General features: G+C 47.5%; 1 protein-coding gene across 1 annotated transcript in view; it reads right to left on the minus strand.

The window, feature by feature from the left end:
* Positions 1-22,511, minus strand: part of ELF5 (E74 like ETS transcription factor 5) — a 75,313-nt gene extending 52,802 nt beyond the window's left edge. The window contains exons 1-2 of the mRNA XM_068260194.1: positions 22,433-22,511; positions 5,441-5,555 (exon numbers count right to left, since the gene is read on the minus strand). Of these exons, the coding sequence (XP_068116295.1) occupies positions 5,441-5,555; positions 22,433-22,462 (145 nt within the window). The 5' untranslated portion in view covers positions 22,463-22,511. The remainder of the gene's footprint in view (positions 1-5,440; positions 5,556-22,432) is intronic.
* Positions 22,512-22,868: the final 357 nt, after the last annotated feature.

The following is a 22,868-nucleotide window of genomic DNA, read 5'->3' on the forward strand; positions in this document are numbered from 1 at the left end:
GTACACAGAATGCTATATAGTGTGGCTGAACGAGCGGTGTACCACTATTCCCAGCAGACACAGAACAGTACACAGAATGCTATATAGTGTGGCTGAACGAGCGGTGTACCACTATTCCCAGCAGACACAGAACAGTACACAGAATGCTATATAGTGTGGCTGAACGAGCGGTGTACTACTGTTCCCAGCAGACACAGAACAGTACACAGAATGCTATATAGTGTGGCTGAACGAGCGGTGTACCACTGTTCCCAGCAGACACAGAACAGTACACAGAATGCTATATAGTGTGGCTGAACGAGCGGTGTACTACTGTTCCCAGCAGACACAGAACAGTACACAGAATGCTATATAGTGTGGCTGAACGAGCGGTGTACCACTGTTCCCAGCAGACACAGAACAGTACACAGAATGCTATATAGTGTGGCTGAACGAGCGGTGTACTACTGTTCCCAGCAGACACAGAACAGTACACAGAATGCTATATAGTGTGGCTGAACGAGCGGTGTACTACTGTTCCCAGCAGACACAGAACAGTACACAGAATGCTATATAGTGTGGCTGAACGAGCGGTGTACCACTGTTCCCAGCAGACACAGAACAGTACACAGAATGCTATATAGTGTGGCTGAACGAGCGGTGTACCACTGTTCCCAGCAGACACAGAACAGTACACAGAATGCTATATAGTGTGGCTGAACGAGCGGTGTACTACTGTTCCCAGCAGACACAGAACAGTACACAGAATGCTATATAGTGTGGCTGAACGAGCGGTGTACTACTGTTCCCAGCAGACACAGAACAGTACACAGAATGCTATATAGTGTGGCTGAACGAGCGGTGTACCACTGTTCCCAGCAGACACAGAACAGTACACAGAATGCTATATAGTGTGGCTGAACGAGCGGTGTACTACTGTTCCCAGCAGACACAGAACAGTACACAGAATGCTATATAGTGTGGCTGAACGAGCGGTGTACTACTGTTCCCAGCAGACACAGAACAGTACACAGAATGCTATATAGTGTGGCTGAACGAGCGGTGTACCACTGTTCCCAGCAGACACAGAACAGTACACAGAATGCTATATAGTGTGGCTGAACGAGCGGTGTACTACTGTTCCCAGCAGACACAGAACAGTACACAGAATGCTATATAGTGTGGCTGAACGAGCGGTGTACTACTGTTCCCAGCAGACACAGAACAGTACACAGAATGCTATATAGTGTGGCTGAACGAGCGGTGTACTACTGTTCCCAGCAGACACAGAACAGTACACAGAATGCTATATAGTGTGGCTGAACGAGCGGTGTACTACTGTTCCCAGCAGACACAGAACAGTACACAGAATGCTATATAGTGTGGCTGAACGAGCGGTGTACTACTGTTCCCAGCAGACACAGAACAGTACACAGAATGCTATATAGTGTGGCTGAACGAGCGGTGTACTACTGTTCCCAGCAGACACAGAACAGTACACAGAATGCTATATAGTGTGGCTGAACGAGCGGTGTACTACTGTTCCCAGCAGACACAGAACAGTACACAGAATGCTATATAGTGTGGCTGAACGAGCGGTGTACTACTGTTCCCAGCAGACACAGAACAGTACACAGAATGCTATATAGTGTGGCTGAACGAGCGGTGTACCACTGTTCCCAGCAGACACAGAACAGTACACAGAATGCTATATAGTGTGGCTGAACGAGCGGTGTACTACTGTTCCCAGCAGACACAGAACAGTACACAGAATGCTATATAGTGTGGCTGAACGAGCGGTGTACTACTGTTCCCAGCAGACACAGAACAGTACACAGAATGCTATATAGTGTGGCTGAACGAGCGGTGTACCACTGTTCCCAGCAGACACAGAACAGTACACAGAATGCTATATAGTGTGGCTGAACGAGCGGTGTACTACTGTTCCCAGCAGACACAGAACAGTACACAGAATGCTATATAGTGTGGCTGAACGAGCGGTGTACCACTGTTCCCAGCAGACACAGAACAGTACACAGAATGCTATATAGTGTGGCTGAACGAGCGGTGTACTACTGTTCCCAGCAGACACAGAACAGTACACAGAATGCTATATAGTGTGGCTGAACGAGCGGTGTACTACTGTTCCCAGCAGACACAGAACAGTACACAGAATGCTATATAGTGTGGCTGAACGAGCGGTGTACCACTGTTCCCAGCAGACACAGAACAGTACACAGAATGCTATATAGTGTGGCTGAACGAGCGGTGTACTACTGTTCCCAGCAGACACAGAACAGTACACAGAATGCTATATAGTGTGGCTGAACGAGCGGTGTACCACTGTTCCCAGCAGACACAGAACAGTACACAGAATGCTATATAGTGTGGCTGAACGAGCGGTGTACTACTGTTCCCAGCAGACACAGAACAGTACACAGAATGCTATATAGTGTGGCTGAACGAGCGGTGTACTACTGTTCCCAGCAGACACAGAACAGTACACAGAATGCTATATAGTGTGGCTGAACGAGCGGTGTACTACTGTTCCCAGCAGCGACACACAATGACTGGGGGGGACCCTGGCTAGCGTGGCTGGAGCGCGAACTACCCTGCCTGCCTACCCAAAGCTAAACCCACAGACAAATGGCGGAGATATGACGTGGTTCGGGTATTTATTTACCCGAACCACGTGACAGTTCGGCCAATCAGAGCGCGTTCGGGTCCGAACCACGTGACCCGTTCGGCCAATCACAGCGCTAGCCGAACGTTCGGGGAACGTTCGGCCATGCGCTCTTAGTTCGGCCATATGGCCGAACGGTTTGGCCGAGCACCGTCAGGTGTTCGGCCGAACTCGAACATCACCCGAACAGGGTGATGTTCTGCAGAACCCGAACAGTGGCGAACACTGTTCGCCCAACACTAGTGGTAAGGGTTAGGCACCACCAAGGGGGTGGTTAGGGTTAGGCACCACCAGGGGGGTGGTTAGGGTTAGGGACCACCAGGGGGGTGGTTAGGGTTAGGCACCACCAGGGGGGTGGTAAGGGTTAGGTACCACCAGGGGGTAGTTAGGGTTAGGCACCACCAGGGGGCTGGTTAGTGTTAGGCACCACTAGGGGTGTCTGGGGGTTAGGGATAGGTACAGGGAGGGTTCTGTGTCAGAATAGGGTTAGGTACATTTAGGGTTAGCCACCACCATAGGGGGTTAGGATTAGGCACCACCAAGGGAGGGTTCTGTGTGAGAGTAGGGTTGGGTTAAGCTGTGTTGTTGAATTACATTACGATATTTAACGTTATTATATTTTCGTTTTCATCTCACATCTGTTTTATACCTGTAATAATAATAATCAGAATTATCGATTTTACATTACAAATACCGTTAAATTATCAATATTTCTAAATTACGATATTTTTCTTTTCCCGATATATCGCGCCTAAATTTGACCGCGACTTTTTTAAATGTACGCTAAATATTCCCCTTGAAAATCAGTAGGTGAATTTTGATTGGCTGTTGTAGCCTTCAGCTTCACCCACATTTCTGAATATTAATCCCAGTCACCCAGGGGTCAACTGTGTCACGTTTGGGAACTCTGCCACAGTGTAAGAATGGTTGCAGTTTATATTTGCTCATGTAAAAAATCTAGTTCTTGGCTCTGCCCACTGTTTGTAACCTGGACACACAGTCACTCAATGACCAAGTTTGTAACCTTTGGGGGCTTGGCATCAATAATTTGTATTTCCCAGTGAAATGAAACAAATCTGATTTGCTGTTTGTGGCTCTGCCCCTTTCCCACATTTGAACCCCAGTCACCCAGTGACCAACTGTAGCAGGTTTGAGGCATCTGCTATTAACAGTGTAAGAATGGCAGCAATTTAAATATTGCCCTTGAAAATCAACAGGGGAATTTTGATTGGCTGTTGTAGGCTCCACCCATTTTCCTGAATATTAATCTCAGTCACCCAGTACCTAACTGTGCAAAGTTTGAGAACCCTGCCATTAGCGGTGTAAGAATGGCTTCAGTTTATATTTTCCCAGTGGAATTTGTGTTTGGCTCTGCCCACTTTTTGTAACCTAGGAACACAGTCACCCAATGATCAAGTTTGTGAGCTTTCAGATTTCAGGCATAAAAAATGTATAAATGGAAGCAGTTTATCCACCAAGGAAATCTGATTGGCTGTTTGTGGCCCCGCCCCTTCAGTGAATTTGGACCTCAGTCACACAATGACCGACTGTAGCAAGTTTGAAGCCTCTGCCATTAACAGTGTTTTAGGGCCTGTACACACTGAAAAACGCAGGCAAAAACGCAAGCGCATGCGTTTTTAAAGTGCCTGTAGTTTTAAAAACGCATGCGCTTTTGCCTGCGTTTTTTGTGCGTTTGCGTTTTTCTTGTAATTGCTGATTGGCTAAAGAATCCTTTGTTTTTTTTCTAGTTTACATTTCAACAGGAATCAGGACATTGCAGAGTCTTCTGGGATACTGACTTCTGAAAAACGCAGGCAAAAACGCAAGCGCATGCGTTTTTAATGCGTTTTTCATGCGCTGCGTTTTAAAAAGCGCAGCAGGCACTGCGTTTGCGTTTTTTTAAAAACGCATCGCACCAGTGTGTACAAGTCATCACGATTTTCATTCTTTTTCAAAAGACCTTGCGTTTTTAAAAACGCAACGCAAGCGCAGCAGTGTGTACAGGCCCTAAGAATGGCAGCAGTTTAAATATTCCCCTTGAAAATCAATAGGAGAATTTTGATTGGCTGTTTTAGGCTCCACCCACTTTCCTGAATCTTAATCTCATTCACCCAGTGATCAAGTGTGTCAAGTTTGAGGACCCTGCGATTAACAGTGTAAGAATGGCTGCAGTTTACATTTTCCCATTTAAAATGAACGGCTGAAATTTGATTGGCTGTCTTATGCTCCGCCCACTTTTCCTGAATTTGTAACCTTAGGCACCAAGTGACCAACTGTGCCATGTGTGGGGACTCTGACTTGATTACTGTGAGAATGGCAGCCTTTTCCATTTTTTCCATTGACTTGAATGGGTGAAATCTGATTTGCTGTTTGTAGCTCCGCCCAGGTATGCAGGGGGGCCGCGAGACCCCCAGAACATACCATCCCAGGTAGTGACGGATCTGTATGCCAAGTTTCGTTCAAATCGGTTAAGCCGTTTTCGAGTGACACGCACACACACACACTTTTATATATATAGATAGATATGTATGGAACACACAGACTTTTGGTGACAGTGGTGAGGTCTAGGAGAAATAAACTATGAGATGTATGGAAATGGTTGGAATCTTTCCTTGTGAGAGAAGGCAGATCTAGTCCTCAGAGGTGTGGCTTGTTGCAGTGGGAGGGGTTAGACTGATAGCATTGGAAAGTGCTAGCTTGGAAACCTCATACAGACCTCACAGGCCATGTTAACTGTACTGATTAAGACTGCAATAACAGCTCTAGCTGATGGCTTACCTGATGTGGGATCTCTGTAGGAGGAATACAGGTCATTTCCAAAGAGGTCAGCCCAATATTGTGATTCAGAGAAAGAAGGCATATCCGTGCAATTTGTGGCAGAGTCTATCATCACCTGTAACAACAAAACAACAGCATGGAATTTGTGGATAATAAAATAAGAGATTGTTTTCGAAACACATTTGAAGTCAGGAGTCTGTTTATAAGAATAGAAATAAATTTATTATTTTATTACTAATTTAATTGTGTATTTATATAGCACTGACATCTTCTGCAGCACTGTACAGAGTACATAGTCATGTCACTGACTGTACTCAGAGGAGCTCACAATCTAATCCTACCATAGTCATAGTCTAATGTTCTACCATATTATTAGTATGTATTTATATAGCACTGACCATATTACTACCATATTATTATTATTATTATTATTATGTATTTATAGAGCACTGACATCTTCTGCAGCACTTTACAGAGTACGTAGTCATGTCACTGACTGTCCCCAGAGGAGCTCACACTCTAATCCTACCATAGTCATAGTCTAATGTCCTACCATATTATTATTATTATTATTATGTATTTGTATAGTACTGACATCTTCGGCAGCCCTTATTTAGAGTACATAGTCATGTCACTGACTGTCCTCAGAGGAGCTCACCATCTAATCCTACCATAGTCATAGTGTAATGTCCTCCCATATTATTATTATGTATTTATATAGCACTGACATCTTCTGCAGCACTTTACAGAGTACATAGTCATGTCACTGACTGTCCTCAGAGGAGCTCACCATCTAATCTTACCATAGTCATAGTCTAATGTCCTACCATATTATTATTATGTATTTATATAGCAGTGACATCTCCTGCAGCACATTACATAGTACATAGTCATGTCACTGACTGTCCTCAAAGGAGCTCACACTCTAATCCTACCATAGTCATAGTCTAATGTCCTACCATATTATTATTATGTATTTATATAGCACTGACATCTTCTGCAGCACATTACAGAGTACATCGTCATGTCACTGACTGTCCTCAGAGGAGCTCACACTCTAATCCTACCATAGTCATAGTCTAATGTCCTACCATATTATTATTATGTATTTATATAGCAGTGACATCTCCTGCAGCACATTACAGAGTACATAGTCATGTCACTGACTGTCCTCAGAGGAGCTCACCATCTAATCCTACCATAGTCATAGTGTAATGTCCTCCCATATTATTATTATGTATTTATATAGCACTGACATCTTCTGCAGCACATTACAGAGTACATAGTCATGTCACTGACTGTCCTCAAAGGAGCTAACACTCTAATCCTTCCATAGTCGTAGTGTAATGTCCTACCATATTGTTATTATGTATTTATATAGCACTGACATCTCCTGCAGCACATTACAGAGTACATAGTCATGTCACTGACTGTCCTCAGAGGAGCTCACAATCTAATCCTACCATAGTCATAGTCTAATGTCCTACCATATTATTATTATGTATTTATATAGCACTGACATCTCCTGCAGCACATTACAGAGTACATAGTCATGTCACTGACTGTCCTCAGAGGAGCTCACACTCTAATCCTACCATAGTCATAGTCTAATGTCCTACCATATTATTATTATGTATTTATATAGAACTGACATCTTCTGCAGCACATTACAGAGTACATAGTCATGTCACTGACTGTCCTCAGAGGAGCTCATAATCTAATCCTACCATAGTCATAGTCCAATGTCCTACCATATTATTATTATGTATTTATATAGCACTGACATCTTCTGCAGCACATTACAGAGTACATAGTCATGTCACTGACTGTCCTCAGAGGAGCCCACAATCTAATCCTACCATAGTCATAGTCTAATGTCCTACCATATTATTATTTTGTATTTATATAGCACTGACATCTCCTGCAGCACATTACAGAGTACATAGTCATGTCACTGACTGTCCTCAGAGGAGCTCACAATCTAATCCTACGTTAGTCATAGTCTAATGTCCTACCATATTATTATTATGTATTTATATAGCAGTGACATCTTCTGCAGTACATTACAGAGTACATAGTCATGTCACTGACTGTCCTCAGAGGAGCTCACAGTCTAATCCTACCATAGTCACAGTCTAATGTAATTTCTAGATTTTAAAACAGGAATCGTTTTTTTTATCTACATGAGTTTCCTTTCACGCAGATAAGCAGCATTTGGATACTCTTGTTCTTGCCAAGGTATCGGATCATATCTTAACCACTTTACCCCCAGCGGTACGAATTTCTCCGCCCCTTTTTTCCCTTTTTACGGAGAAATCCGTACCTTCCGCGCTACCGCCGCTGTCCGCGCTCCCTCCGCTCGTGCGCGCGCACCCGCCGCTCGTGCACGTCGCCGCCCGCTCGCCCGGAGATCAATGAACGGGAAAATCCATTCCCGTTCGTTGATCTAGCCCCCGCAATGATCTGCTGCTTCTTTCAGAAACAGCGAGATCATTGTGCGTCTCCCAGCCTCCTACTGCTTCCTGTAAGCGTCCTTCCGGACGCTTACAGGTCGCATGTAAACAAACACTCTGTGGCCATCTTGTGGCCAAATAGTAAACTACACCCTAAAAGCATTTTACATATACAAACATTACATTTACACAATAAATTAACTCATTACCTCCCACACTCCCCAATTTTTTTTATTTTTTTTGTAATTAAAAAAAAAAAAAATACAATAAAAAAAAAAACATAAATAGTTACCTTAGGGACTGAACTTTTTAAATATTTATGTCAAGAGGGTATAACACTGTTACTTTATAAACTATGGGCTTGTAATTAGGGATGGATGCAAAACTGAAAAAAATGCACCTTTATTTCCAAATAAAATATTGTCGCCAAACATTGTGATAGGGACATAATTTAAATGGTTTTATAACCGGGACATATGGGTTAATACATTTCATGGGTTTTAATTACAGTAGCATGCTTTATTTAAAAACTATAATGGCCGAAAACTGAAAAATAATAATTTTTTCCCACATTTTTTCCTATTTCCCCATTAAAACACATTTAGAATAAAATAATTCTTGGCATAATGTCCCACCTAAAGGAAGCCTAATTGGTGGCAAAAAAAACAAGATATAGTTCATTTCATTGGGATAAGTAATAATAAAGTTATAGACGAATGAATGGAAGGAGCGCTGAAAGGTGAAAATTGCTCTGGTGGTCAGGGGGTAAAACCCCTCAGTGGTGAAGTGGTTAAAACCTGTGCCTGTGGGTGGGACTTTAGGAAGATTACGGAAAACGTTCGCTTATGGCACGTTTAAGAGCTTAACATTAATTACTGAGTAGAGACAGGTAACAACGAGCTGAGTCTAAATACAAATAAACATGGAATTAAATGGCAATAAATCATCTTCAGGTGTGAGTAAATCAACAACAAGAGCGTCTCACCATTGGTAAATACGCCTGCAGACACGCCGGGAAATATCCTTTCGGCCTCGTACACACGCCTGACTTAAGACGACTGAGGCGGCTGATAGTGACCACCTCATCTGACCATCAGCGGTGTGTATGGCAGCCGGCGACGCCCCTAATCAGGCCCAGATTTACATCTCAGGAGCCTATAGGCACAGATGTCCTGGTATCCTAGACTTCACCCTCCATGAGCCCACAAACCCACGCCTAACCGCACCGCAAGTGTGCTGGCTGTCCCAGCTGTCACGTCTTCCTTACTTCCCCTGCCTGGGGTAGGTAGCAACAGGTGTCCCTTAAAGGAAAACTATCAATACCCAAGTGTTCTAAAATGACGATGTACAAATAATGTCTAAGTAGCTGCGTAAACATTTTCCTACTTTTCATGTTAAATATCAGAGGCAAAAGCTGTAATTAATTGTGTGTAGGATTTAGCTCTATTGGAAGAAATCATTCTCAAAAGGAGTGTCTGCTTCAGTGCACAGCCAGTGTTGTTTTTTTGCATATCAGACTACAGAGTGTTTTTCCCTGAAAGCAAAAAAAATTATGAAAAGCTGTGGTGTGATGCTTCACACACAATTACAAATGTTTATAACAAGTTACATTTCCTCTGTTCTCCTGCAGACAGCTCAGAGACACAGGCAGCTGTGAGTGAGAACTTTCTCTCACACACACACACACATGATTAACAGATGTAGATTGAGGAATTCCCCCCTCCTCCATGGTTCACTTGGCTGTCAGATTAGAGCAGACTTGTCCTCAGTTAAGAGTGAAAGGAATTTGATACAGTAAACAAAAGAGATAAGGGAGTGAAATGTATACATCATTATTTACCAGCACTTCAGGGACTCCCTCAATCTCAGGTTAAAATAAAAACATGTTAATTGATTCCTTTAACCATTTAACGACCGCCTAACAGCGGCAGGTCGTAAGTGGTTTTACATGGAAACGTTCCATGTCAGTTCACCGAGGGTGTCTCCGTGAACAGCCTGCGAGCCTCCGATCGCGGCTCGCAGGCGAAATGTAAACACGCAGGGAAGAAATCACCTGTGTTTACATGCTACGGCGCTGCTGTCGCAGCAGCGTCGTAAAGGAAGAAGAAGCAGGAGTCTTGCCACTGCACTCAAGGACAAATAAATAAGCTGAAAAATCCCCCATCAACGATCGCTTGGTACCACTGCTTTGGTTGCTGAAGAGGAATGTCTATAGAGTCAGTCAAAACAATTGTAAGTGATCATTTCAGTTAAGCCTGGTGCACACATCCCATTTTCATTGACCAAAGACTGGCCAATGTTACCACTTCCATGCAGTATGACAGTTTGATTGTACAAAAAAACAGCAATTGGCACTCAGGGACAAACAGGCAGAGATACGTCAGATATATCTTTCTAAAGGTGGCCACACACCATACAATTAAAAGATCTAATTTTACAAGTCGATAAATACTATTGGTTGTCCCGAAAAACCAAGCTTTTTTTTTTCAATCGAGAAATCTGATCAAATTTCCCGTTTTTTTTTTTTTTTTTTTTTTAGATTGGACATGTTGGGAAATGCAGACCAATTTTATCAAGAAATGTAACTTATTCAATATATTTTTCTCTCAATTTTTCTAACCAACCAATTTTTGTGAGTTTACAATCTTTAGTCCCGAAATTGTGGCAACCTCGAAAATACGGGTGTGGCACCTCAAAGATTCTGATTGAAAATTTCAATCAATCGGAAAATTGGATCGGAATTCTTGAATCGAATCAAAATATAATTTTTTTTATTATTATTATTCTTTTAAGTTAGCCAATAAATGGTATCATCCTGATTCAAAACTTCTTGCATATTATGTAGGTAAGCTTGCAAACTATATAGGTGGCCACATACCATACAGTTTTTTATATTCCCTTTCATTTCAAGAATTACAATCAATTTTTTGCTTGATTGTAAATTTGAAAAATTATTTGTCATTTGACAAATCTGACCAATGTTTCATACCGTGTGTTCAATTTTTCCTCAATTATGAAAAAAAGATGTATAGACCAAAATTTTCTTTGGTCGATACATAAAGAAGTTGACAATCTACCCTAAACCATTCATTTTCATAAAACAATTGATCAGAAAAATCCTCCACTCTCCATTCACATATGAAAAAACAAAAAACAGGAAATTTGATTCATTCAGAGTTCTCAAACTAACGAAAAAAAAAAAAAAGAACTTTCATTTTTAATGTACAACCGAACTATTTATCAAATTAACAACACCTTGCACATGGCCACCTAATGAAAGTGGAAAAATTGGCCAACCATTGACCAAGCTAAATTAGATGTATGTACCAGATTTTAGCATGTCAGGTGTCATTCGCGGCTTAAAGAGGAACTCCAGTGAAAATAATGTAATAAAAAAAGTGGCTCAAGTGGGCGATGTTACAGTTTAACTGTGTGCTGACCAGAAAGCTGTTAGGGGGTAATGGCCATTTTCAAAATGGAGGACAGAAAATTCCCTTGATCATAGTGGACATACAGGATGCTGGACAGGAGAAAGACACTGAGGAGTAGACTACATGGGAGGTAAGTATGACTTGTGTATGCTTATTTTGACTTTTAATTTTCAGTTCAGGTTTTCTTTATGTATGTAGTCTAGTCGAGACTAGTGTTGGGCGAACAGTGTTCGCCACTGTTCGGGTTCTGCAGAACATCACCCTGTTCGGGTGATGTTCGAGTTCGGCCGAACACCTGACGGTGCTCGGCCAAACCGTTCGGCCATATGGCCGAACTAAGAGCGCATGGCCGAACGTTCCCCGAACGTTCGGCTAGCGCTGTGATTGGCCGAACGGGTCACGTGGTTCGGACCCGAACGCGCTCTGATTGGCCGAACTGTCACGTGGTTCGGGTAAATAAATACCCGAACCACGTCATATCTCCGCCATTTGTCTGTGGGTTTAGCTTTGGGTAGGCAGGCAGGGTAGTTCGCGCTCCAGCCACGCTAGCCAGGGTCCCCCCCAGTCATTGTGTGTCGCTGCTGGGAATAGTAGTACACCGCTCGCTCAGCATTCTGTTTACTGCCACTCTGTGTACCTCGCTCAGCCACACTATATAGCATTCTGTTTACTGCCACTCTGTGTCTGCTGGGAATAGTAGTACACCGCTTGCACAGCCACACTATATAGCATTCTGTTTACTGCCACTCTGTGTACCTCGCTCAGCCACACTATATAGCATTCTGTTTACTGCCACTCTGTGTCTGCTGGGAATAGTGGTACACCGCTCGCTCAGCCACACTATATAGCATTCTGTTCACTGTTCTGTGTCTGCTTGGAATAGTGGTACACCGCTCGTTCAGCCACACTATATAGCATTCTGTGTACTGTTCTGTGTCTGCTGGGAACAGTAGTACACCGCTCGTTCAGCCACACTATATAGCATTCTGTGTACTGTTCTGTGTCTGCTGGGAACAGTAGTACACCGCTCGCTCAGCCACACTATATAGCATTCTGTTCACTGTTCTGTGTCTGCTGGGAATAGTGGTACACCGCTCGCTCAGCCACACTATATAGCATTCTGTTCACTGTTCTGTGTCTGCTGGGAATAGTGGTACACCGCTCGCTCAGCCACACTATATAGCATTCTGTTCACTGTTCTGTGTCTGCTGGGAATAGTGGTACACCGCTCGCTCAGCCACACTATATAGCATTCTGTTCACTGTTCTGTGTCTGCTGGGAATAGTGGTACACCGCTCGCTCAGCCACACTATATAGCATTCTGTTTACTGTTCTGTGTCTGCTGGGAATAGTGGTACACCGCTCGCTCAGCCACACTATATAGCATTCTGTTCACTGTTCTGTGTCTGCTGGGAATAGTGGTACACCGCTCGCTCAGCCACACTATATAGCATTCTGTTCACTGTTCTGTGTCTGCTGGGAACAGTAGTACACCGCTCGTTCAGCCACACTATATAGCATTCTGTGTACTGTTCTGTGTCTGCTGGGAACAGTAGTACACCGCTCGTTCAGCCACACTATATAGCATTCTGTGTACTGTTCTGTGTCTGCTGGGAACAGTAGTACACCGCTCGTTCAGCCACACTATATAGCATTCTGTTCACTGTTCTGTGTCTGCTGGGAATAGTGGTACACCGCTCGCTCAGCCACACTATATAGCATTCTGTTCACTGTTCTGTGTCTGCTGGGAATAGTGGTACACCGCTCACCCGTCACTGTATAGCATTGTGCTCTGTGTCGCTGCTGGGAATAGTGGTACTGTATAGCATTTCTGTACTGCCACTGTACTGCTGCCAGTCAGCGTGTACTGTAAGGATAAGTGAAATGAGGAAGAAATCCGGTGAAAGAGGGAGGGGCAAGGGAAGAGGTGTTTCCCCTGACGGTTCACGTACAGGCCACAGGGGAGCACCCAAGAAAACCCACTCAATACCACCCATGTTGTCCAGGACAACAACCCTCACAAATCCAAAAGAACAGGACCAGATAATTACTTGGATGACCTCTCAAGCGTCCAGCAGTGGGTTAAGCAGCACCAGCACATCACGCACGAGGTCCGAGTCCTCAGCCAGTTACAAGGAGCCAGTGGGCACAAAGCTGACACAACCGGCAGCGACACCACGCACACAACTGCCAGATAACCAGTCCGATGAATTACCTCAGGACACAATGGGGTATTCGCAGGAGCTATTCCCAGCCCAACAAACTTCCACCTTTCAAAGGTCAATGGAGGAACAGCCAGAAATGTTGTGCCTGGATTCACAACCGTTAACTGTGGGAAATGTACCGCGCACTGAAATACGAGGCGAGTCCGAAGAGGACTCGGAAACCCAAATCCCAGAGCAATTTGGGCAGGAGGGGTTGCAATTGCAGGAGGTCGGCCGACAAGATCTGGAAGACGACGTTGGAGTGTGCTGCGCAGAGGTTGTTGTGGGGAGCTCTACTCCACGGCGGTGGCCCACAATGACATATGACGAGTTTGAGGAGATGGAAGAGGAGGGTATGGACAATGTGGACAGAGACCCAGATTTTGTTTGTGAACGAGAACATCGCCGTCGTAGCAGCAGCACAGATGAGTCTGTTGAAGAACACACTGCTGCACGAGTTCGCCTTGTGCCACAAGGTAGGCGGCGCGCAATTTCAGGCACCACAAGCGTGGAAGTTCAAGTGAGAGGCAAAAGAGGAGCAAACAGAAATCGCCAGCAAGGAGGCAGGTGCTCCAAAGTCTGGGCTTTCTTTGAAGACTGCACTGAGGATGTTACCATGGCGATTTGCAAGGTGTGCAAGACCCGCCTGAGCAGGGGGAAAAATATTAACAACCTCTCCACCACCAGCATGAGCCGTCACATGCTATCCAAACATCCCACTCTTTGGGCAAACGCGTCAGGACAGGGTACCAGAAACAACACTGCCTCCCTTGGGTTCACCAGACCCGCCTCAGCAGCAGCAGTAGCCCAGCCATTGCGTGGTTCACAACATTCACAAACATCAGACGACGCTGACACTGTCACTTTCCGGAGTAGTGCTCTTGAGGTCTCCCAGTGTTCATCAAACACAACAACCAACAGCCCTTCCGTGTGCAGCGCTACGGTTCAGTTGTCTGTGTCGGAGATGTTTGAGCGCAAGAGGAAATTGCCAGCAAATGACCCCCGGGCCGTGGCAGTAACAGCCAGCATAGCCAAGCTTCTGGCCTGCGAAATGCTGCCATATCGATTGGTGGAGACAAACAGCTTCAAGGGCATGATGTCAGTGGCCATCCCACGTTACGTGGTTCCCAGCCGCTACCACTTTGCACGCTCTGCAGTGCCTGAGTTGCATGAGCACGTGGTCAGCAAAATAACCCGAAGCTTGAAGAATGCCGTTGCCTGCAAGGTTCACCTCACCACTGACACCTGGACGAGTGCGTTCGGCCAGGGTCGATACATCTCCCTTACCGCGCACTGGGTGAACCTTGTGGAGCCTGGCAGCGATTCCTCACCTGCTACGGCACGGGTGTTGCCCACGCCACAAACAGCTGCACCGCCGTCCCTCCCACTGGATAACAGCAGCACCTACCTCTCTGACTCCTTCTCCTCCAACGCATCTCAAAGCTGTACCTCATCCGGAAACGCTAACCCAGCAGCAGTAGGATCGTGGAAGCAGTGCAGCACAGCTGTTGGCATGCGTCAGCAAGCGTTGCTGAAGCTAATCTGCCTTGGGGATAAGCAGCACACAGGGGAGGAAATTTGGAGGGGAATAAAGGAACAGACGGATTTGTGGCTGGCACCGCTGGACCTGAAACCGGGCATGGTTGTGTGTGATAATGGGAGTAATCTCATTCGCGCTTTAAGGTTGGCTAAGCTGACACACATCCCTTGCCTGGCGCACGTGATGAACCTAGTAGTTCAGCGGTTCCTGAGGACATACCCAGGCGTGCCCGATCTGCTGTTGAAGGTGCGTCGAGTGTCCAAACATTGTAGAAATTCCAGTACTGCTTCGGGGGCACTCGCCAAGATGCAGGAGCGCTTCAATCTCCCCCACCATCGCTTGCTGTGTGATGTCCCTACGCGCTGGAATTCTACGCTGCACATGCTAGCCCGCTTTTGCGAGCAGAAGAGTGCAGTGGTCCAGTACATGACGGCGCAGTACCGAGGCGCATCCGGCCAGCTGCCAAGCTTCTGTGGATCCGATTGGGCCAACATGTTGGACCTCTGCCAAGTCCTCCAAAATTTTGAGCAATCCACGTTGCTTGTGAGCAGTGACAACTCTTCAGTCAGCATTACCATACCACTGCTGTGTTTACTGAAGAGGTCGATGTTAAAAATCAAGGAAACAGCTGTCATGATGCAACTGGGGGAATCTGAAGGAGAAAACGATCAGCGTGATGGTACCAACATCAGGCCATCCGCCTCAGGGAACGCTGGCCCCAGCAGCTATGACGAAGAAGAGGAGGAGGAACAGCTGGAGTTGGAGCAGGAATTTCATGCCACCACTGACGAGGGCCAGAGCGGTGCACGTTGGACTTCCACAATTCAACGCGAATGGTCAGCAGAAGCAGACCAGGAGGAAGGTGACGACTATGATGCATCACAACAACTATCACAACGCTCACAAGAGGATGATGAGGATTCTGGTAGGACTCTGGCACACATGGCTCAATTCATGCTAGACTGCATTGAACGTGACCCACGCATTGTGCGCATTCTGGACAACACCAATTACTGGGTTTATACCCTTCTGGATCCACGGTACAAACACAATGTTCCAAAACTGCTTGAAGAAAGAGTCAGACAGGTCAAAATGGAAGAATACCAGCAGGCCCTTGTGGAGACTTTAGAGAGGAGATTGACATCCTCCCCCTCCTCTAGCCAGTTGTACGCAGACAGACTGACTTCCGCAAACCCAGGACGACCAGGAGGGCAGCAAACAACGCAAGCCGCAGCTAGTACCCAAAAGGGAATGGTATCGGCAGTGTCCTTGGAGTGGGAAAATTTTCTGACACCCATGCAGCCGCAGCCCACTGAACAGCAAGCGTGCAGATCCACCTCCAACACCGATCGCCTGGAGAAGATGGTCAAGGACTACATGTCAGATGGCGTAGCTGTGTCGAACCATCCATCTGCACCCTTCAACTATTGGGTATCGAAGCTAGACACCTGGCACGAACTGGCAATGTACGCAATAGAGGTGCTGGCTTGCCCGGCAGCCAGCGTTATGTCGGAACGCTGTTTCAGTGCTGCCGGAGGCATCGTCACAGATCGGCGTATCCGCCTCTCTACAGACAATGCAGACCGTCTGACTCAAATTAAAATGAATCAATCCTGGATTGGAAATGACTACGCAACACTCCAGGACCCCAACCAAGTAACATGACCAATGAACATCTGGGATGGTGTTGCGTTTCCGGGCCCTGTTTATTGAACCTCTCATCTGTATTACATTTATGACTGCATGGCGGCAAAAAGCATTGCTGCTATATCCGCACGCTTTTTGTCCACATGCAAGGCCTGGGTTGTTGTGTCTCACAAAGCGTGGCCTTCTCCTCCTGCGCCTGCTCCTGTTCCATCACGTCTGCTGCTGCTGGGTTAGCGTTGCCGCGTGGTCCCTGTTTATTGAACCACTTATCTTTATTACATTTATGACTGCATGGCGGTACAAAGCATGCTATCCGCACGCTTCTTGCCCTCATGCAAGGCCTGGGTTGTTGTGTCTCACAAAGCGTGGCCTTCTCCTCCTGCGCCTCCTCCTGTTCCATCACGTCTGCTGCTGCTGGGTTAGCGTTGCCGCGTGGTCCCTGTTTATTGAACCACTTATCTTTATTACATTTATGACTGCATGGCCGTACAAAGCCTGCTATCCGCACGCTTCTTGCCCTCATGCAAGGCCTGGGTTGTTGTGTCTCACAAAGCGTGGCCTTCTCCTCCTGCGCCTGCTCCTGTTCCATCACGTCTGCTGCTGCTGGGTTAGCGTTGCCGCGTGGTCCCTGTTTATTGAACCACTTATCTTTATTACATTTATGACTGCATGGCGGTACAAAGCCTGCTATCCGCACGCTTCTTGCCCTCATGCAAGGCCTGGGTTGTTGTGTCTCACAAAGCGTGGCCTTCTCCTCCTGCGCCTGCTCCTGTTCCATCACGTCTGCTGCTGCTGGGTTAGCGTTGCCGCGTGGTCCCTGTTTATTGAACCACTTATCTTTATTACATTTATGACTGCATGGCGGTACAAAGCCTGCTATCCGCACGCTTCTTGCCCTCATGCAAGGCCGGGGTTGTTGTGTCTCACAAAGCGTGGCCTTCTTCTCCTCCTGCGCCACCCTCCTCCTGTTCCATCACGTGTGCTGCTGCTGGGTTAGCGTTACCGGTCCCTTTTCCTGGAACCTCTTATATGTATTACATTTATGACTGCATGCCGACAAAAAACATGTTACCTGTGCAAAGAAAACAGACATTTCCCGCATTTAAAAGACAGTTTTCCCTTTGAAACTTTAAAATCGATTTTCTCAAAAACTATAAGCTCTTTTTGCTAATTTTTTTTTCCTCTTGTACCCACTCCCAAGGTGCACATACCCTGCAAATTTGGGGTATGTAGCATGTAAGGAGGCTTTACAAACCACAAAAGTTCGGGTCCCCATTGACTTCCATTATGTTCGGAGTTCGGGTCGAACACCCGAACATCGCGGCCATGTTCGGCCTGTTCGGCCCGAACCCGAACATCTAGATGTTCGCCCAACACTAGTCGAGACCATAGATGGCATCCTAAAATACACTGACAGTTTTTTTTATTCTACAGTTACCAAAATTTGCAAGCGTTGAACCAGTAATTTGCATAGGGCCAGGGGTCGAGTGCTGCGTGGACGCAGGTGAACAGCGTCCACCCACTTTTTCTTCAGCGTGGACGCCGTTCACCCTGGCTTGTGTGGAGGGGAGCAGCGCAGAGAAGGCGAGCTATGGGGACAGTGGGGATGGGCGGACATCTCCCCCCCATCCCTCACCTTCGTGCTCCCCTTCCTGCCTCTCCCCTCCAGTGTTGTGAGGTGTCGGGCCCGGCGGCGAAAGTGGGCGGAGACTTTCCGCGTTCCAGTCGCAAGGGACGCTCCGCTCTGTGTGCGGCTAGTCTGGTCTTCTAGTCTCCGCCCACTTTCGCCGCCGGGCCCCTCGATGATGGCAATCCCAGATTCCACATTGGGTTTTAGCCCCACGGTGGACTGGGACCAGGCGGAGATGGAGGCACTCCGGATGCTGGAGGAGCTATGGGAGGAGGGTGGGGATTGTTCCATGGATGGGGGTGACTCCCCCGGCCTCCATTTGAGCCTGGGTGATCCAGGGGCCTTCAGAGCGTGTAGGTCCACGCGGGCAGTGCAGACCCCTCCTGGTTCGCCGATAGATCAGTTCTTCCACCAGGTCGCTGACGAGATGAAAGCCCTTTGTTGTCAGGAGGGGCCTACACGAGGGAGGCCTATAGGCAGCTGGAGAACGGCGACCAATACGAGCGCCTGGATCGTAATCCTACCATGAAATATCAGGCGACTCTCCGCACTTTGTTAAGGCGGGGAGTCGAGTCGGGGTACATGCCGCAGAGGCTGGCCACAGACCTGTTACCCATGTCCCCCCGGTACCCAGTGTGGTACCACCTTCCCAAATTGCACAAGTCAATGTCGAACCCTCCAGGCAGGCCCATAGTGTCGGGGTGTGGGTCTCTAACAGAGAGACTTTCCCGGTTGTTGGACCATCTGCTGCGCCCCCTCCTCGGAGGGGTTCCCAGCTACCTGGCGGACACGCTGGATGCAATCAACATAGTAGAGGGTGCAGAATGGCGACCGGGGTACAGGCTCGCCACAATTGACGTGGAGAGCCTGTACAGCCGTATACCCTACGAGGAGGGCATAAGGGCAGTGCGTCGGTACCTTGACAGGACCAACAAGGACACGGGATATAAGGACTACCTGTGCGATTGTCTCAGGTATGTTCTGACGCACAATGCGTTTCTGTTCGATGGAAGGTGGTACCACCAGACCTCCGGGACGGCCATGGGGACCTCTGTGGCATGTACCTACGCCGGGCTCTTCTTAGGAGCCTGGGAGGAGGATTACGTGATGGGTTCTTCAAACCCGTTTCGTGGGAGGATAAAGGTGTGGTCGCGCTATGTGGACGATGTGCTGGTCGTGTGGCGGGGAACAGTCGGGGAATTTCGGGAGTTCATGGAACACCTCAACGTCAATAAGATCAACATGCGCTTTACATCTGAGATTAGTGACGGTGGGGTATGTTTCCTAGACCTTTTGGTTAAACCAGATGGGGCAAAGTTGATCTGTGAGGGCTATAGGAAACCCACAGCCGTGAACTCACTGCTTCATAGGAGTAGCTATCACCCTGAACATGTTAAGTCATCCCTGCCATACGGCCAGTACCTGCGCCTCAGACGCAACAACACCAACCCGGAGGCGTTCAAAACACAGGCGGGCGAGCTTACCACACGCCTGTTGGCAAGGGATTACAAGGAGGCCGAGTTGGAGAAAGCCAGGGAGAGGGCTGGGGGAAGGGAGAGATCCACCCTTCTGGTCAGACAGCCAAAGGCAGAGAGGGGGGGCTCTTTCACCTGTACTTTTGATTACACCCCAATGGCCAGGAAACTTTCACAGGTAGTAAAGAAAAACTGGTCATTCATAACTAGAGACCCTGCCCTGCAAAAAATATTTCCTGATCCCCCACGTGTGGTGTACAGGAGAGCCCCTACTTTAGGGGACATCCTGACACGAAGCGAATATCGCTCCGTTGCACCAACAAATTGGCTGACCGGAGAGCGCCCTAAAGGTAACCACAAGTGTGGCAGATGCAAATACTGCCCACAGATGCTGGAGGGCACAAACCTTAGACTGGGGGGCATACAGTGGGAGGTGAGAGCCTTCATCACATGTCAGACACAGTTTGTCTCCTATGTCATCTTCTGTCCCTGCCACTTCTTCTATATAGGCAAAACAACCAGGCCATTGAAGGAGAGGGTGGGGGAGCATCTTAAATCCATTAAGTCAGGCAAGGGATGCCCACGCCTGATCGAACACATCAGGGAGTCACACGGAGGCAAAGCCAGGTGTTTAAAATTTGCGGGACTCCTGCATGTTGCCAACTCAAGAAGAGGAGGCAACAGGGATCAGGAATTGACCCGACGTGAATCTCGTTTGATTCTACGTACAGAGGCAATGGGGCCTGTAGGCCTCAATGACAGATTGGAGTTATCTTGTTTCCTTGACCCGTAGTATCGGGATGCCCCTTTCCCCATTAAACCAGTGTGGGATGGGGGGCGAAATATTCTTCCCCCTTTCAGTAGCCCCCTCCGGGACACACACAATAAACCCCCTGACTGGACCTATCCTTCACACCCCTACCTACGTGCCCATCCTGGTGTTGCTACCCCAGGTATAGCAAGCTCTGTCCGGCTGCTCCCTCCCTTCCTTGTGTCTCTCCTCTCTTTCTCCCTTCCTCTGGGTTTTTTCTCCCCCTGAAGGCATTTATCCCTCGGTGGGCCCCGGGTCCAAAGAGCACAATGTCCTGAAACAATGAACATGAGGGGACGAACTGGAATTAGGCAGGTGCTATCGACCTGCGGATGGTAAAGAGGACCAAGGTGGTCACAGAGAGTAAAGAGAAGGAAAAGAGGGGGAGGCCATACCCCCGTCGGACCCACCACGCAGTTGCACTGCCATGTGACCCGCTGTGCTGATGTGGCACAGGAACGTTCTGTCCCCAGAGGTGCCCCGGGGGCTCTCTCCCTTTCGTTTTCCCCCTCCCTTCTCCCTGGTAATAGTGATTCTACCCTCGGGTTAGAGCCACAGGATTTCCCAACAAATTTGAGCAAACGGGGGTGCATGTTCTTCAGTGTAGAAAACGGGGGGTATTTCCCCCCCCCCCCCCCCCTGTGGTCCTCACCTTCTTTTCTCCCCTCCCCTTTCCCCCCCCCCCCCCCCCCCCAATGTAGAGTTCCAGAATATGAAAGGATACCTACTGGATAAGTCCAGCCAATTGGGGTTAGGAATGGTGGGGACATGACCCCCTAGGAAAATAGGGAATATGGGGAGGGACATATAGGTTTAGGCCCAGAGACTTGGATCTGTCTCTCCCACTTTCTTCCAACCTCACTGTGATTTTATTAAGGGATAGGGGGTGGTTTTAGATGAATAATCTAATAAAGGTTTTTTAACATGATAGAGAAAAGCAGGTGGGATTGAGGCGCAGCGCAGACAGTTACTGTGTTTTAATGTGATGTGAATTGCACTACAAAGGCTAAACGAATGCACAAAGTTAAAGTTATTATTATATTTGAATTATGAATGTACTAGTCAAGAAATGGTTAATGAGCACGAGCACATGGGGTTTGTTATTAATATGCACATTATCACTGTTCGCCAAGTTACGGCGATCTGACACAGTTGCACATATGTGCCTTAATGGCATGACGATCACATACACAGGAGACGTCACAGACTCTTCCCCTCCCACCCACCCCTTTGCACAATCACGTCCCAGCACTCAGGGGCCAATGGCGTGCGTGGTGGGCGGGGCTTCCGTAATAACACGGAGGCCCGTACACGCCCAAGGACAACTGCACGTGAGCAAGCGCCGTACCGGCGCGAAACGGCTGTCGCGCAGTCCTACTTTCCCCTGGTCACCCTCCCGCAACCCACCCACGGCACAGGTCAGACGTATCTATACAGATGTTTATTATAAACGGAACTGCAAATGTACTTGTGCCTATCCATCTGCTGATTTTTATACTGGACGAATAAATGTGTTACAGGAAGCGGTGCACGGACTGCTCTTTTTGTACTGTTTATAACGTGTTCATCTAATAGTCCGACTGCACGCTTTCACATGCAAGGCTCCAGGTCACAGCAAGGATTTGAAAGGGACGGGATTGCTATATAGGTGCAGCAGACCCTTTCTTCCCCCGCACTGGGTGCCGGGCAGCCAGCATCTTTTGTGTACTGTCATGTATATTTGGCCCCACCCATGACCACGCCCATGGTGTGCTTGACCACGCCCATGCGGCGCAGGAGTTCTCCAAGTGAGTCCACTCACTTTTTTTTTACCAGGACTAGACCCCTGCATAGGGCTAATGACTTTCAGAAGCTAATGATTTTGGCCTGTTTTCCACGAGCTGTTGATAGGCAGTGAAATGCCTCTCGAACTCTCACAACTGCTTGCTGCTGCCTGGCAACTGCCTACTGCTGCCTGATAACTGTTTGCTGCTGCATGGTAACTGCTGCCTGGTAACTGTTTGCTGAGCACACAGTTCAACTGCTCCTGGAAAAGAGGCCTAAAGCAGACGGGTCAGTCAAACGATTTTCTGCAAGCCTGCCGAAAAGCATCTGACATCTTCTGGCAGCTTTTGATGGCTTACGGCAGCTTTTGTCTACGCAGGGAGACACGGAGATGTGGCAGAAAGCAGGGGCATTGCTGGGATCCTAAAGGCCCATACTCACGAGTGACATTTGTCGCCGCAACACGCGGCGCG

Source organism: Hyperolius riggenbachi, chromosome 11, assembly GCF_040937935.1.
Source record: "Hyperolius riggenbachi isolate aHypRig1 chromosome 11, aHypRig1.pri, whole genome shotgun sequence".
Lineage (NCBI taxonomy): Eukaryota > Metazoa > Chordata > Amphibia > Anura > Hyperoliidae > Hyperolius > Hyperolius riggenbachi.